At 35.2% G+C, this 17,823-nt stretch overlaps 1 protein-coding gene across 1 annotated transcript; it reads right to left on the bottom strand.

Annotated features, from left to right (window-relative positions):
- Window positions 1-3,331: 3,331 nt before the first annotated feature.
- On the bottom strand, window positions 3,332-4,537 carry LOC110112060. Its single transcript, XM_020844142.2, has one exon. The coding sequence runs from the start codon at window positions 4,362-4,364 to the stop codon at window positions 3,441-3,443; it is 924 nt and encodes a 307-aa protein (XP_020699801.1). The 5' UTR covers window positions 4,365-4,537; the 3' UTR covers window positions 3,332-3,440.
- Between the last annotated feature and the right edge of the window lie 13,286 nt (window positions 4,538-17,823).

The raw sequence follows: 17,823 nt of genomic DNA, 5'->3' as shown, positions 1-17,823 counted from the left end.
ATTAAGATCAGCATAATTACCATCACTGTTAGTATCCAGAACTACACCAAAATTATGAGAGTTCTGAGATGAATTCACAATAAGAACATCCATAACATACGCTAAATCCTGACTAAGAGTTTGAACAACAACAACATCTTCCTACACAACATCATTTGCAATCGAAGCCTTAACCTTATCATAGGTAATTCCATCAACTAGAATTTCATTAGGACCCCGATTCTTCAACGAATTAAACTTGAACTCATTCCTTCTCCAATAATTTATAAAAATTTCATTGCCATAGTCATCATGGATCCAAGGACCATAATTTAAATCCAAATCATCAATCACACTCTTCCTATCTTCAGCTACATTATTAACCACTGAAGATAAAGCTGAATCCTTGATAGGTTCTTCAATTCTCAAAGATCGACCATCAACTTTATCCAATCATCTAGCTACATACCCAGATCCACCTCCCTTCCAAGCTCAGAACAAAAATTCTTAAAATGATCAATTTTATCGTACTTATAACATAATTTTGAGATACGTTTATTCTCAACTTTCTAAAAAAAAAATCTCTAGTAGCACCCTCCACCCACACACCTAACATTTTCCATCAAGGTTAATGCGGATACAAACTCTAGCAAATTCCCGCTTACCCCATTTAAACATATTTCCATCAATTATATAAGGCAAACCAACCTTCGAAGCAATCATACTAACATTTACTTCATCCCAACACTATAATGGAAGATGTGGAAATATTATCTAAAAACTAGACATTCTCTCTCTTACTCTTTTTTTGTTCTTGAGTTTATTTTATCAGAATTCTGGAAAGTCTTTAGCTACGTTTTCTTAGGAGGCTTCGAATCAGGTGCTATCAAAGGAGTTCTGGAAATGGATTAAGAAACTGAAGCTTAATCCTCGGGTGGAAATTTTTTGGTGGATATTATTTAATGATGGCCTACCTGCTTTTAAGTTTCTTATGTATAGGTAGTTGAAGGAGAGAAACCTTTGCCCAAGACGTTGTGGTATTATGGAAGATTCCGAGCATATAGTGGTGAATTGTAGGAAGATTATTCAGGTTATCAATTGCTTGAACAGATGGGGTTTTTCTTTGCCTTTGATTTCATCCTTGGAAGATTGTTATAAGGGGTTGGAATTTATGGCTAGGCAAAATTCTTTCTTAGCTAATATGTATTGTTCAACAGCTTATTTTATTTGAAAATCAAGGAACAAACTAGTTCATGGAGATTATGAAGATGGAATTATGGTATTGCAGCTAATTCCATCAGCTTTGCTTATGTAGTTCATTTTAGTTTTTGCTCGGGCCTCTTGGGCATTAATCAGCCTTCTCAGCTGTTTTTTATTTGTTGCCACCCTCCACCTCCCGATTGGATAAAAGTAAATGTAGATGCTTCCTTACCAAGATCAAATTTGGTTGATATTGGTGGTGTGTTCTGGGATTATAAAGGTAGGTTATTATGTGCTTTTGGTTTTAATTATATTCATTGGGATATATTTCACTTGGAGCTCTCAGGTATCTCATCCTTGGAATGGTTTATGAAGGATGGGATGTTTCAAGTGGAAGGAATCATTATTGAAGGGGATAATGTAAATGTGATGAAATTTCCTTAAGATTGTTTAAAGAATGGCAAAATAATTGTAAATATTGGGTGGAGCTTTCCTTTCTAAATGACTTGAAGAACGTGGCTTCCAATTTTTCTATTAGAGATTGTAATAAGTTGGCAGATTGGTGTGCTAACTTTGCTATTAATAATTTTTTTTATCAGGATGAGTTAGATAGTGGTAGTATTCCTCCTTCCTTTATTAAGTTGTTAAAGGAGGAATGTGATGGTATTGCTTTTCTTTAGTAGTTTGTATTACGTCATTTTATTTTAATGCAATTTGCATCTTTCAAAAAAAAAAAATAAAAAAAAAATAAAAAAAAAAACTAGCCTCCGTCTTGGTGCAAGCAATCGAGGTGCTGCGAATTTCATTAGATGCAATGGCAAAGTTAGGATTTTTTTGTGAGGCACAAATTATGAATATGAAAAACCCTCAATTTTTTCATATGGGCTTGGGACATGCATCAAACTATTTTAAATTTTTTTGTTAGTCTTATTATATAAAAAAGATAAATTATATAACTAAAAAACATACAATCAAAAGCACATGATATTCATATTTTTCTTGCATTATACCTCTATTTTCTTCCTTCGAGTCTTCATATTTTAAAATCATTGTGCAATCACTTTTTTATAAATATTATTAAAAAAATATTTTTCAATATAAATAATCAAGTAATCATTCATCCAAGAGTCTTCATATGATTGCATAAATGATTCTTTAAAATTTTTATAGCGGAGAATGCTCATTCGACTGCTACTATAGCAATTGGTATTATATGAGCAAGATCTACAAGTAACAATGTAAAGTTTTTTATTTCATAAATATCCTTACATCCAAAATTTATTCCGAGGGCGTTGCCTCTCGACACCTATTTATTCATTGTTGTACGCTTCACAGATATATCAGGGGTCCAAGGGGGCAGCACCCCTTGGCGAGGTTCAACCTGCCCGGTTAGGTTGTCAGGTCAGCGCCCTAGAATTTTTTTTTCTTTTTTTTTTTGGCAGCGCCCCTAGAATAAATTTTTGTTGTAAAGATATTTTTGAATTTTCTTTATTATTTCTCTTTGTATTTGGTTCATCATTATCTAAGAATTACATTTATACATAATGTGTTTAATTATGTTGGGGCAAGTGCCTAAATACCATAGTATTTTAAAACTTTTATGATCCGCCCCTATACATCCCTCCAATCATGAACCTAAAATTAGGTTGGATAATATTATAATAACGTGCTTCATCAAAATTTTTTTGATAATATTATAATAATGTGTAATTATTTGGATTAAAATGAAAAAAAAAATGTTTAATCCTTAACAATTTAAGCTATCTAACCTTACTATAAAATATAAATGAAGTAAATCTTCAAAATAACTTGAAAGTTTTTACAAAAAAAAAAAAATCAACCATACTATTAATAGATATGAGCAGCTTGAAAATCTTTACACAAAAGAACTTCAACTTTTTCTTAAAAAAATTTAATAATTTTTATTTGACTAGCAAAAGGTGACAAATCAAAGGCATATGAAAGATGAGGAGTTCAAAGAAAGATTGTAATGAAGAAGGCGATGAAGGTATTACTTTTTTAACGATATTTACAATTTTCAGAATTTTTTGCAGGTAATAATAATTTTAAGTATTAAATATTTAAAAATAATAATTTTAAGCATTCTGTCTGTAAGTCTGTCAAAATAAAAGAATATATCAAAAATTTGGAATTAAAAAATTCACAGTTATTTCACTTTCCCTACAAATGTAGTTTAGCATCAACTGTTCCACAAGGTACTCTTAATCAAGAAGATCATGATCTGAACTCAGAACTGTCCATCAACGGAGGTACTTCTTCTCATGGAATCCCCACATGGCTAGATTCTGATCAAATGGGCTGGCATGTATCTTTCTCGGAAAACCTAGACCGCACAGCGCCATTTCGCCGCCGCCGCAATTACTCTCATCCTCCTTGATATCTCTATTGCACTCCTTGAGCGCCAGATCCGCGGCAACGGGCGACGGTGGAGTGGAGATTAGCTTGGACGAGTTGGCCCTTCGGAGTTGCGGCCGAGCGCCATTGCGAATGAAATCGCGGTAACCGACCGCTGAGGTTACGGCGAGCGCCTCGGAGACGAAGACGGGGACTCGGGAGAGGACCGCGGCGCCAACATTGAGGATGCCGTGGATGCGGCCTGAGGGGCGCCGAATGCCAACGGCGGCGAAAGAGGGGGAGTCGGGAGGAAGCTTTAGGAGGCCGAGATTGTCCAGGAGGAGGCGGACGGCCCCGACGAGGGAGTCGGGAAAATACCAGCCTCCTAAGGCGTAGATCTCGACGGAGAGTGCGGAGGAAGAATCAGGAGAGAGAAGGGCGGCGGGAACACGGAACACGAATTTTTCGTTCCAGGTAGGGTTCTCGCCGCCGCCACGGTCGACGGCCGTGCGGAGCTTGGCAGCGGGATCGATCCACGCGACAGCGTAGGTTTGGAAACGGCGAGATCCCGGCGGGGACTTTAGCGCTTGAGCGGAGATTAGGTTGATCTCCACAAGATGGGCAGCATCCATCAAGAACGGTGTCGGCGGAGATCTCTCCCGCCGTTTGTTCCGGTGACCGTCGGCGTTGGATCGTCGTATTGGCTTTTCAAGAAATCCTGGAGCGAGGGATTCGATAAAACGGAGAGGGCGCTGAGGAGTTTTGGGGATCGCCGCCGGCTTCTTAGTGCTTGAGCTCGCCGGAGTCCGTTTGGATTTATTCGCATTCATTCTCCCCTTGCTTTTCTTGATGGGCTTTTTTATGGGCTGGGATTTGGGCTTATTCTTTAAATACGTTGCATTTCAAATAAGCAACTGTCTTATGGATTAACAGCAATTTGGAAAACAATTGTAAATAATTTAACGACAAATTTAAAAATTATTAAATTTATTTTTAAACTTTTGCTAGTGAGATTAAGAATTTTTTATACTAATCTTGTATCTCTTATGTTACCTCTTTCACACATCAAGGGGTTTTAAATCACTCAAATCATCTAAATTTACGAGCTATTCCCTATATTGTGCCACATGAAAAATTTTAATTTAATGGATTTTTTTTGAAAAAACTTTCATTAAATTTTTAAAAAATAAGTAAAATGAATATAAATAAATTTAATTAAAATTTAACCTCTTACAAACCAATTATAATAAGGAGAAATGACCTGAGGATCATAATAGTTAATGCCTGACTAGGATTCCACTAACCTAAAGTTCAATTTCAAAATTATATGACATTGATGTTAGCTTCGAAGATGTTGGATTGACTTAAGTTGTGGGTCTAATTAGAAGCCCAAAGGGTAAAAGCTAATTGACTTTCATGATCATAAAATTCTTTCTCTGCTGGCAAATCTGCTCAAGCAAATGACCTCCAATTTTCTTATAATAGAATTAATAGAACATCTAAATTTAGGGTTTAAGAAATTCATGATAGAGCCGATGTTTGATTCCCGGAAATCTAGTTCCTTCATGTTCTATATTATTCAAAAAAATATTCTCCTTTATAACTACTCTTACAAATTCTCCCACATCCATCATCAAAGGAAAATTGTAGAGCATTATTAGCCAATGTTGGGTTGTCAATCTCTCCTCCTCAGTTACGCTCCCAAATGACATTTTAAGGCAATTTAAAGGAATTCTTCCTCTAAAATTTTCATGAACACTTTACTTTAGGGAAAAGTAATAAATTATTCATCATCACTTTTGTCCTAATGAAATATGCTATTTAGTTATTTTTGTAGCAGTTTGTCTTTCTTACTTTTTTTTTTGACATTTTTTTAAAGGACTTCCCCTCTCGCTTACCTTTCAATATATAGGTTTTTTGCTACAACTATCATCAAGGCCTTTTCCACAATTAATTATTTTATGTGGACATCAAACGTCATTCGGAGACCAATCAGAATGCACGCGCAATGTCACTCCTTCGCTATGTACTGTGGCTCCGTACCGCTGACGTGGCTGCACCTGATTCACCTCCAGACATAGAGCTGCGTCCTTCCTCTGCACAAAATAATTTATCATTTTCCACTCTTTTGCGATTATTTTTGCGTTGAATGAAATATCTTACTTTAACCCAAATGGGAAAAAAAAATCTAAAAGGGTACTTAAAAAATTTAGTTGTCATCCAAATATTTGCTTGATTAAATATCAAACTAAATCTAGTTAAAATTTTAAAATAAATTATGCTTAATAATAAATAATATACTACTTTATTTCTTCAAAACATTTAACAAACAAGTATTACAATATTTTTTGAAAAGTAAGCATTTGAGTTCTCCAAATGTTCTTCTCATTGAAATTATCAATGAAGTGAAGTCACTAAGGTCGGTTATCTTTTGTAGTGGTTTTATAACAACAATTTTATTAACTTCATAAGCCTCATGTTCGATTTTAGTAATTTTGATGAGAAAAAAATATTAACTTGGATATTCTAATTTACGTGCTAAGTATTTCACTAGTATTAGTTTAATAGATATCCAAGAAGACTTTTATATGTAATATATATTGTCCTATTTTGATCAATTGAGCATAGAAGAACCCAAGTTTGATCAAGATGAATATCTTGAAGCTTTATATACTTAAGGTTATAAACATTGCGAAGTTTCTTAGAGATTCATAGAATTTTATTTGCATGGTATGGTTTTCTCATAATCTTAATTTGCTTTATATATTTTTAATTAAGAATAAAAAGTTAAAATAAGATATAAAAAAATTTCATGTTAATAAATTTTGATAGTTTTAAATGCTTCATATATATATAGAATCAAATTTATAGAAAGAATACAAAAGTACTTGTTGCGTCTAAGAATATCACAACAGTAGAGAAATATAAAGTTTAACGTCTTAAGTTTATACGAAGATCCAGCACACAATCAGATAAAAGAGGGTGTGGCGTTTCTAAGAGAACAAAGGTTTTACGTGGAAACCCCAGAAAAGGGGGAAAACCATGGGGCCTCGCCTAGTTTGAATGAATCCACTAGTATTTATAGTTGATTACAAATGATGTCCTTCCTTGGGAGGAAGGCCTTGGTTTGATGTAGCAAATATAAATCATACAGAGTGCATTACATGGTGAAAATTGGAAGAACAAATATTGATATGTTCATTTGGTCAGTGAGACCATAGTCGGCTGGCGACATAGGTAGGAAAGACCATATTTGGGTGACGATTGTAGGAAGGACCATAGTCGGCAGGCGATAGAGGTTGGAAAGATTGTTGTCAAGAGATGAAGGTCAAAAGAGCCGTAGTCGGAGGGTGACGGAGGACATAATGATCGTTGCCCTGCAACGGAGGTCAGAAAGGACGAAAGTTGGAGGGCGATGAAAATCGGAATGACCGTAGTTGAGTGAGGGTGGTCAGGAGGACTATGGTCGGGGGATGATGGAGGACAAACGGATCATTTCCAGGTGGTGAAGGTTAGGAGTGTAGTCGGTGGGCGATGGAGGTCATAAAGACCGTTGTTTGGTGACAGAGGTTGGAAAGACCATAGTTGGCGGGCGACAAAGTTCAAAAAAATTGTAGTCGGGTGAGGGTGGTCAGAAGGACTGCAGTGGTGGGCGACGGAGGTCGAAAAGACCATTGTCTAGCGATGGAGGTCGGAAGGGCATTTGTTTGGAGATTGAAAAATCGTAGTCCGTGGGTGGTAGTGATTAGAAAGACCATTGTCTGATGATCGAAATCAGATGGACCATAATCGGTGAGTGACAGTGATAAGAAAGACCATTATATATCGATAGAGGTTGAAAGGACTGTAATTAGCGAGCAATAGTGGATAGAAAGATTGTTGTCTAGCAACATAGATTGGAGGGGACTGTAGTCGATAGACGATGGAGGTCGGAGTGACCGTATTCAAGAGATAGAGGTTAAATGGACTGTAGCTAGCAGAGAATGATTCGACGAAGGTTGGGCGGAGGTCCGGTGAAGCTTGGTGGCCGTGTGGAAGTTCGAAGGCAGTCAGAGGCGGATTGGTGATCCGACGAAGGTTGGGCTGAAGTCCAACGGAGATCAAAGGTTGGGTGAATGTTTGGCAGTGGTCGACGACCTGGTGATAGTTCGATAGCCAGGCGGTGGTCCAACGAAGGTCGGGATGAAGCCATTGGTGGACGGGCGGTGGTCAGTGGTCGGGCGGTGGTCCGACAAAGGTATGGTTGAAGTCCGACAGCAGTCGGTAGCCATATGCATGAACTTTATATATTACTTAATAAGGTTATTAAAAAGTAATAAGCTGATATGCATAAACTTTATATAGTATATTTAATGTATTAATTTTGAAATAAAATTATTATGCAAATTTACTAATAAATATGAGATATTATCCAACTTCATATTTTAGTATGAACATTTAAAATTGATAACTTTTTTTACTTTAATAAAATCAATTTTCTAGTCACTCAATTTAGGCTGATTTTTATTCCATTGGCTTTATGAGATTTTATTGATATAAATTGATAGATTACATCGCTCACTTTTGATTTAAATTACATTAATAATAATTTTTAAATATTACCCAAATTTAATATTGCAAGCTGCCTAGTAATTTTTATATATTTTTGGAGGTATTTGAAGATCTTTTGTCTTAACAATGCCACAAACTATTTGCTAGATACTAAATTTAATATTTTTATAATATAAATTAATTTTTACAAAATATAATATTAATATTTGATAAAATGATGTTAGATTATTAGATTGATTTAAAATTAGCTAGTTTAAATTATTTTCTTCATATAATTGCCCCACATTCTCTTCATGCGAGGGTTGATCCTAAATTTAAAAATTCCAGCACATATCCTCTTCAATTCAATTCATTTCATGCTAAAATTTGAGAGGGGAAAGCTATAATTTTTCTTTCTTCAAGTGCTCAATTCATAAGCTTCAACGCAATCAATCGAAAAACATCTTTTGAAGTTCTCTAAATCATTTTCTTTATAGAAAACATTTTTGTAGGTTTTTCATTTTTCTCGTATTTCTCTTGAACATTTTTATTTTTACGTGACATAACATTTAAACATCTTCGATTAAAGTTTTATATGTTGTAATTCTATACGTCTGCCAATTGATCTCTTGTAGCTGTATGTTGTAATTCTATTGTCTCCTTTAGCTACATAATCTCTTATGAAGTGATGTCTAACGTCTATGTGTTTTGTTCGAGAGTGTTGAATTAGATTTTAGATAAGCAGATTGCACTCGTGTTGTCACACTTGATTGGGATATTTCCTACGGGTAATCCAAGATCTAGAAGTTATTTTTTCAACCATAGTACTTGTGCAATACAACTTTCTACTACTATATATTCTGCCTCGGCCGTGGAGAGGGTTACAAAATTTTGCTTCCTACTAGACCAAGAAACTAAAGATTGCCATATGAATTGGCAGGTGTCAGAGGTGCTTTTTTTATTTACACTACATCCTACAAAATCAGAATCTAAGTACCTTAATATTTCAAAGGAAGTGCTGTGTCTAGGATGCCAAATCCCTATGATCGGAGTGTCTAGTAGATATATAAGGATTCTCTTGATCGCATTTAAGTGTGATTATTTAGGATCAGCTTGAAAACAAATACAAAGGCACACACTAAATATTATGTCTGGTCTACTAGCAGTTAAGTAGAGGAGAGATCAGATTATTCCTCTATATTTTTTCTGGTCGATTAATTTTTCATTCGGGTTTTTGCCTAGTTGAATCATGGAGCTCATTAGAGTGTTCATCAGCTTAGCACTATCCATTTCATATTTTTTCAGAATATCCTTGATATATTTGATATGGCTAAGAAATGTTTTAATATTTATTTATTTTACACTAAAATCAAGAAAGTAATTAAGCTCTCCCATCATGCTCATTTCAAACTTATTACTCATTATTTTTGAGAATTCATTACATAAGATTTTATCTGAAGATCCAAACAAAATATTATCTACATAAATATGAACAATGAGAATTTCATCTTTAACCTTTTGTAGAAAGAGAGCGGTGTCCACACCACCCTTTACAAATCCTCTATCTAGTAAGAATGAGCTAAGTCTTTCATACTAGGCTCTAGGTGCTTATTTTAACCCATGCAATACCTTTTTTAATATGAATACGTGGTTTGGAAATTGTGAGCTTTCAAATTCGGGGGGTTGCTCAATATAAACATCCTCTTTGATTAACCAGTTTAGAAAATCACTCTTTATATCCATCTGATACAATTTAAAACTTTTGAAGCAAGAAAGGCTAAGAGTACCCTTAAGGTTTCTTCAAAGTCTATGCCTTCAATGTAGTTATACCCCTTAGCTATTAGTCTGGCCTTATTTCTTACTATAGTCCCCGAGTCATTCATCTTATTTTTAAAGACCCATTTTGTTCCAATTATACTATGCTCCTTAGGTCTCTTGATTAATTCTCAAACATTATTCCTAATAAACTGGTTCAATTCTTCTTACATTGCTAGGATCCAAATTCATCTCCTAAAGCTTGATATACACTTGTGGGTTCTATCATAGAGATGAATGCAGAATGACTAACTTTCTTCCTAAGTTCGTGCCTAATTCTCACACCTTTCGATGGGTCTCCTAAAATTAATTCTTTAGGATGACTAGAAGACTATCTCCATTCTCTAGGCAAATCTTCCTGAGGTTCTTCCTTTTCTCCTATGATCATAATTTCTACTCCCTCAATTACCTCTACTTCATCTTCTTCAAATTTAGGTTCAAAAGACTTATCCAATTCATCAAACACTACATGGGTGGACTCTTCTACTATTAGGATTCTCTTATTAAAGATATTATAGGCCTTACCTATAGATGAATAACCTAAGAAGGCACCCTTGTCTTCCTTAGGATCAAATTTTCCTAAGGGAAGTTTTCTATTTATTAAGATAAACTATTTGCAACCAAAGACATATAAGTGCAGAAGATTTGGTGTCTGACCCTTAAGGAGTTCATAAGGTATTTTATCCAACTTTGTCTTAATGTTCACCCTATTTAAGACAACACGCTGTGTTTACCTCTTCTGCCCAAAAGTAACTAGGAAGAGTATACTAAGCTAACATTGCCCTAGTAGCTTCTACCAAAGTTCTATTCTTTCTTTATGCTACTCCATTTTCCTGAGGAGTTCTAGGGGCAGAGAAGTTTTGTTCTATTCTTATCTCTTGATAGAAGGATTAAAATCTTTCATTTTGAAACTCTCAACCATGATCACTATGGATTATTGAGATTTCACATCCTAATTTTCATTGAATCCAAGTGGAGAAGGTCTTAAATTCCTTAAATGACTCATTCTTATGTGTTAGGAATCTTGCCGAAGTGAATCTAGTGAAGTTGTCTACAATTACAAAACCATAAATCTTTATACCTAGGCTAGCTATGCTAATAGGTCTAAATAAGTCTATGTGAAGGATTTCTAGTTTTTCTAGTGGCATAAATGTGTTCACATCCTTGATTGAATGAAATGATGATTTTATTTATTTTCCTAGTTGGTAGGCATCACATAGATGATCCTTAGTGAAGTATGTTACAAATCTAAGTTTATGAATTAAACTTTTGATGATAACAAACGTTCATAATTGTCTGCGACTGGCTTGCCTACTAATGTTTAAGGACACAAGATCGAGACTGCAAGATGAACCAGCTCAAGATTGGTAGATTAGGTCTGAGTCAATCTGTTATTTACTTTTTTCATTTCTTGAGTCAAATATAATCCTTATGGTGCCTAATGCTAAGTAACCTTGCACACACACACCTTGGGAATTTTTCTGACTGTTTCTTAGAGTTTATTATTTTTGGTAACATTGGTTGGGAAGATATTCATATTGGCTTGGACGATCGGTTCAAAAATAGAAACCCTAATTAGGGCATCCTGGTTAAGGCAGCTGCTATTAAGCACATCATCCTGGACGATCCCTGTATCGGCTAGGACGATAGGCTCAAATCAGAAAGAATCAGCTGCCAAATTTATTTCGGTAAGATTTATTTTTGGGCATCTGCCAGGTCGATCCATTATATCGGCCTGAACGATTTTACATAATTATGCCTAGATTAATCTGGTAATTAAGGAAAGAAATTAAGGCTTGATTGATACGATCACATCGTCTCAGACGATCAAGCTAATTCTGGATCATCCAGACCTCCTTTCTGAGCAATTATCTTGTCGATATTTTGTGATTTGAATAATCGTACATGAAGATATGCTATCGTCCTAGATGATGTGAATAAAATTTCTTCTGATCGTCCCATGTCGTCCAGGCTGATTAAGCTTAATTTGTACTGATTGTACAGGACGATAGAAATATCATCATGGACGATAATGTCGGTTCTTGAAATTCTATTTAAAGGACCCAAATTTTCTCATGCAAAGAGACCTTTAGCTGCTGTCTTGACCTGAGAGAGCCAAAAGGAGACGGAAAGAGAGGGAGGAACTTATGAGTGGGAGTTTATGAGAGGGATTCACAAAGGCTGCTCCAAGCAAGGTTCCAAGGCATCTTCTCCAGTCTTTGCCCTTCATCCTTGGGGGTTCAAGGGAGGTAAGCTTCAGCAATTGGTCGAGGTTCTCTGTCTGCTTCAGGAGGAAATAAAAGGAGTTGGGTTCTCTGCCTGCTTTAGGAGGAAGCAAAAGGAGTTGGGTTCTCTGCCTCACCGGGGTTAGCGAAAAGGAGTTTTTGTGAGGGCTTCTCCGCCTTGCTGTGGGAGAAAAAGGAGAGTTACTTTTGTAGTGTAATACTCGGAGGGCACCTCCGGGGAGTGGATGTAGGTCGAGTTGACCGAACCACTATAAATTATCTGTGTTCTTTTCTTACTACATTTCCGTATTTATTTTTCTGCACTTTGATTTATGTGGTGATTTTGGTTTGTGATTGTGCTTTAGTTTAAGAAAATTTTAAAAATACCAATTCACCCCCCTCTTGGTTAGTCTCGGGCTAGTTCTTAAGGATTTAACATCCCTAACAAACTTTCAAGTGGTATTAGAGAGGGATTCATAAAAATTAAGTTTGAAAACTTTTTAAATTTTGATCCATGGCTAACAATAATAATCATAATGCAACGGAAGGATATACTATAACACGACCACCTTTGTTTGATAATTTTCCTTTTGATTTTTGGAAAACTCGCATGTCTACTTTTTTATAATCGATTGACTATCGTATGTGGATGCTTATTAAAGAAGGATATTCTCCACCTTCTCGTGAACTTAATGGAATTAAAACTGAAGTACATTTTACTGAATGGACTTTTGATGAAAGTGATTTAGCTCAACTTAATGCAAAGTGTTTGAACTACTTTTTCTATGCTTTAAAATCCAAAGATTACATGCGTGTTTCAACTTGTATAACTGGTAAAGAGATTTGGGATAAATTGTGTATCACCTATGAAGACACTAATGAAGTCAAGCAAGCTCGTTTGAATATTTTATTGCATGATTATAAACTTTCTTGTATGAAACCTAATGAAATAATTTCTGAAATGTATATAAGATTTACTCAGATTGTTACTTCATTATATGTGTTAGGAAGAGAACTTACTAACTATGAAAAAGTGAACAAAATTTTAAGATATTTGCCTTCTTCTTTTGATGCTAAAATCACTGTAATTTCTGAATCTAAAGATTTAAATACCTATTCAATCGATTACTTACTTGGTTCACTCATTACTTACGAGCAAGGGGTGAACCAATGAAATCTTGATTGAGGTGAGAGGAAGAAGGAGAAAATGGTGGCACTTAAGGTGAACGATTCGGACACCGACTCATCTAGGTCTGAAAGCGATGATGTTGCCTTAATCACAAGATAATTTAAGAGCTTTCTAAGGAAGAAGCACAAGAATCATCAGAAGTGGAATAAAGTTAAGGGTAACAAAAATTTCAAGAATTATAATGATATAATTTATTTTGAATGTAGGAAGCCAGGACATGTTAAAACTGATTGCCCTACACTCAAGTCTCACCCAAGCAAGGAAAAGGGTGAGGAGAAACCCAAGTCCAATAAGGACAAGAAGAGATTCCAAAAGACGTTCTGGGCAGATTCTGCATCAGACTCCTCTGAGACTGAACCTGAAGAAGAGACAACAGACTTGCGCTTAATGGAAAACAATAATCTTGGTCAAAGTGACTAAGAAGAGGTATGTGAACCAACTTATGATCAATTATTAGAAATTTGTGAGCACATGCATGCATCATATAAAAAACTCAAGAAAAATCTTGCTAGTTTAAAATTAAAATTTTTACATTTACAGAAAGAGCATGAAATTCTTCTTAAAGATCATTCTTCAATTGATACTAATCACATGGCTTTACTTGATGAGTTTGATGCATTAAACAAAAATATGCTGATTTTTCTGATGCTCATAATTCTTTAAAATCATACCATGCAGATTTAGAAAAAGAATATAAAAAATTAGAAAATCACAAAGCTTTTGAAAATAAACCATTACATGCTTTTCAAAACTTTAAAAGGAAGCATCACCATAGGAGTAGATTAGTGCATCCTTTTCCTGGAATTAAATATTTTTCATGTGGTATGCTAGGATACATAGCACACACTTGCACCATTCACCATAATTCACATTGGGTATGGAGACCCAAGTTACATGACTCACAGCATGCATTTCAATCTACTTTATATAAGAATGAACATAAACATGTTTGGATTCCTAAATCTGACATTTGATAATTTTGTAGGCAAGCTCTCACAAAAGGCCTTATGAGAGCATGTGGTACATGAACAGCGGATGCTCTCGATATATGATTGGCGATGCTATACAATTCATTTTGCTGGAGACTAGGATAGGAGGCAAGGTGATTCTTGGAGACAACACCATCAAGAAGGTGGTTGGTCAGGTATAATTGGTAATTCCAAGAACATTTTAAATTGAAAATATTTTTCTTGTAGATGGACTGAAACACAACTTGCTTAGCATCAGTCAGCTTTATGACAAGGGCTTCATCATAAATTTTTTGACAAATTCATGCATTATTAGCTTAAATAATAACACTGTTTTGCAGGGAAAGTGAATCAACAATGTTTACATGCTTGATTTAAATAACATTGAATGTGCTACTTCAATTTGCTGAAAAACTACTGTTGATGATTCATGGTTGTGACACAGAAGATTATGTCATGCCAGTATAAAAACTCTTAGGAAAGTGACCCAAAAAGACCTATTAGAGGTGTCCCTAAGCTTAAGTTTTTAAAATACCATATTTGTGATTCCTACCAATTAGGAAAGCAAGTCCACTCCACTTTTCACTCCATTAAGGACATTATTACCTCTAGACCCTTAGAAGTCATTCACATGGATTTGTTTGGATCCATTAGCACTGCCAGCTTGGGAGGAAAAGTCTATGGTTTTGTGATTGTTGATGACTACTCGAGGTTTACTTGGATTAGATTTCTATCACATAAAAACAAGTCTTTTGATGAGTTTAGATTCTTCTTCACTTGGATTCAAAAAAAGCTAGGTTGTGAGATCTTGACCATCCATAGTGACCTTGGGGAGAGTTTGAAAATGAGAGATTTAGAGATTTTTGTGAGGACAAGAGGATTAGCCACAACTTTTCAGCTCCTAGGACCCCTTAACAGAACAGGGTAGCTGAAAGGAAGAACCGAACCTTAGTGGAAGCCGCTAGAGCCATGCTTATTGAGTATTCACTTCCAAAATACTTTTGGGCTGAAGCGGCTAACACAGCTTGTTATGTGTTGAGTAGGGTGAATGTTAGAGCCAAATTAGATAAGACACCCTATGAGATCCTTAAGGCTAGGACACCCAATCTTTCCCACCTTCATGTCTTTGGTTGTAAGGTTTTCATTCACAATAATGGGAAGTCTCACTTAGGAAAATTTGATCCAAAATCTGATGAAGGAGTGTTCTTAGGATATTCTAGTGTTGGGAAGTCTTTTAGGGTGTTTAATTAGAGAACTTTGGTGGTGGAGGAAACTACTCATATAGTGTTTGATGAGTCTAATCCTAGAAAGCTTAGAGTTGAGGATAATGATGATGTTGGAGAGATTACCTCTGGAGTAGAAAATTTAGAGAAGAGGGTAGAGCACCAGAACACTGAAGAAGTAGGAGATGTTACCCAAGGAGTAGAAAATGTAGATCTGGAGGAAAGGGTTGAACCTTTACACACTTTGCAAGAGATTGGAAATACTCTTCGAGTCACCCTAAAGATCTGATCTTAGGAGACCCTTCTAATGGAGTTAGGACTAGATATGGACTTAGGAAGGAAGTCAACCACTCTGCCTTTATCTCAATGACTGAACCCACATACATAAACTAAGCCCTTTATGATGAGTTTTGGATCTTAGCCATACAAGAGGAGTTGAATCAATTTATTAGGAATGATGTTTGAGAGCTTGTAGAAAGACCTAATTAACAAAGTATAGTTGGAACCAAGTGGGTCTTTAAGAATAAGGTGAATGATTCTTGAGTGGTGGTTAGGAATAAGGCAAGATTAGTGGCTAAGGGGTATAACCAAATAGAAGGGATAGATTTTGAGGAGACTTTTGCCCCTGTAACTAGATTGGAAGCCATTAGAGTGCTATTAGCTTTTGCCTATTATAAGAGATTTAAGCTTTTCAAAATAGACTTTAAGAGTGCCTTTCTAAATGGGGGATAAATAAAAAAGGATGTGTTTGTAGAACAACTCCTAGGTTTTGAGAGTTTCTAATTTCCAAATCATATTTTCAAATTAAAAAAGGCCTTATATGGATTAAAGTAGATCCCTAGAGCTTGGTATGAGAGGCTTAGCACATTCTTACTATAAAGGGAGTTTATTAAGTTGAGCATAGACACCACACTATTCTTGAGAAAAGTAGGAGATGATTTACTCATTGTAAAGATCTATGTCGATGATATACTTTTTAGATCTTCTAATAAAAGGCTATGTGATGATTTTTATAAAATAATGAGTAAGGAGTTTGAGATGAGTTTGATGAGAGAGTTATCATACTTTTTAGGATTTAGTATAAAACAAATGGATGATGGAACCTTTCTGAATCAATCAAAATATATAAAGGACATCTTAAAGAAGTATGAAATGGACAAAGCCAAGCCAATTAATACTCCCATGTCCTCAGGAATTTAGTTGGACATAGACCCAATTGGAAAATCAGTTAATCAAAAGAAGTATAGAGGGATGATTGGATCTCTACTTTACCTGACTGCTAGCCAACCCGATATAATATTCAGCGTTTGTCTTTGTGCTAGATTTCAAGCTGATCTTAAGGATTCCCACCTGACTGCAGTTAAGATAATTCTTAGATACCTTTTAGGGACCCAAACTTAGAAATTTGGTACCTCAGGCACAACACTTCTTTTGAGATTATTAGATATTCTGATTCTGATTTTGCAGGATATAAGGTGGATAGAAAAAGCACTTATAGAACTTATCAATTCATAGAATAGTCTTTAGTCTCCTGGTCTAGTAGAAAGTAAAAATTTGTTACTCTTTCCACTATTGAAGCCGAGTTCATTGCTTTAGGATGTTGTGTGGCCCAACTCCTTTGGTTAAAATAGCAAGTACTAGATTTAGGATTACATGTAGGCACCATCTCAGTTCTTTGTAACAACACTAGTGCCATATGTATTTCTAAGAATCTTATCCAACATTCAAGGACTAAGCACACTGACATAAGGCATCACTTTATTAGAGACCATGTGACTAAGGGAGATATTGAGTTACACCATATGGCGAATGAGAATCAACTAGCTGACATATTTACTAAACCATTGGCCTTTGACACTTGCAGCACTTTAAGGATCAGATTGGGTGTGATTGACATTAATGCATGAGCTTGATCTCTATTGATTTTTGATCTATTATTTTCGGATTACTTTTCTTTATCTTTTGTTAGTTTTTTAGTTGTTTATTTTTTATGTTCTCTTTGCTTTTGGTACTTTATTTTTTTGTATGCCTTAATTTATTTTTTTTAAATCATCGCTGAATTGATATCGTATGCCTTATTTTTTTTCTTTTTGAAAATTTGTAGTCAATGTTTTACATCTCTTAATCTGCTAAAGGGTAAAAACATTGTTGATTGTGTCTCTTTCTCTAACCTATTTTGGTGATGAAATTTTCTTTTCTAAACAAAAGTCTATCTCAAATTAACAACTGGATTTTGCAATTGAAATCTTTTCTACCTTGCTACAGTAATCTAGCTTATATTATAATAGTCAAAGTCTTTATGTTACTTCAAGATTTCTTGTTATCCTGTCAATGCATCT

The sequence above is a fragment of the Dendrobium catenatum genome, unplaced genomic scaffold (genome assembly GCF_001605985.2).
Source record: "Dendrobium catenatum unplaced genomic scaffold, ASM160598v2 fragScaff_scaffold_114, whole genome shotgun sequence".
Taxonomy (NCBI): Eukaryota; Viridiplantae; Streptophyta; class Magnoliopsida; order Asparagales; family Orchidaceae; genus Dendrobium; species Dendrobium catenatum.
The sequence above is the reverse complement of the archived record's forward strand: the minus strand, read 5'-3'. Positions and strand labels throughout refer to the sequence as shown.

Excerpts from the sequence above, each read along its gene's own strand:
- LOC110112060 (XM_020844142.2), bottom strand. The coding sequence starts at position 4,364 with ATGAATGCGAATAAATCCAAACGGACTCCGGCGAGCTCAAGCACTAAG.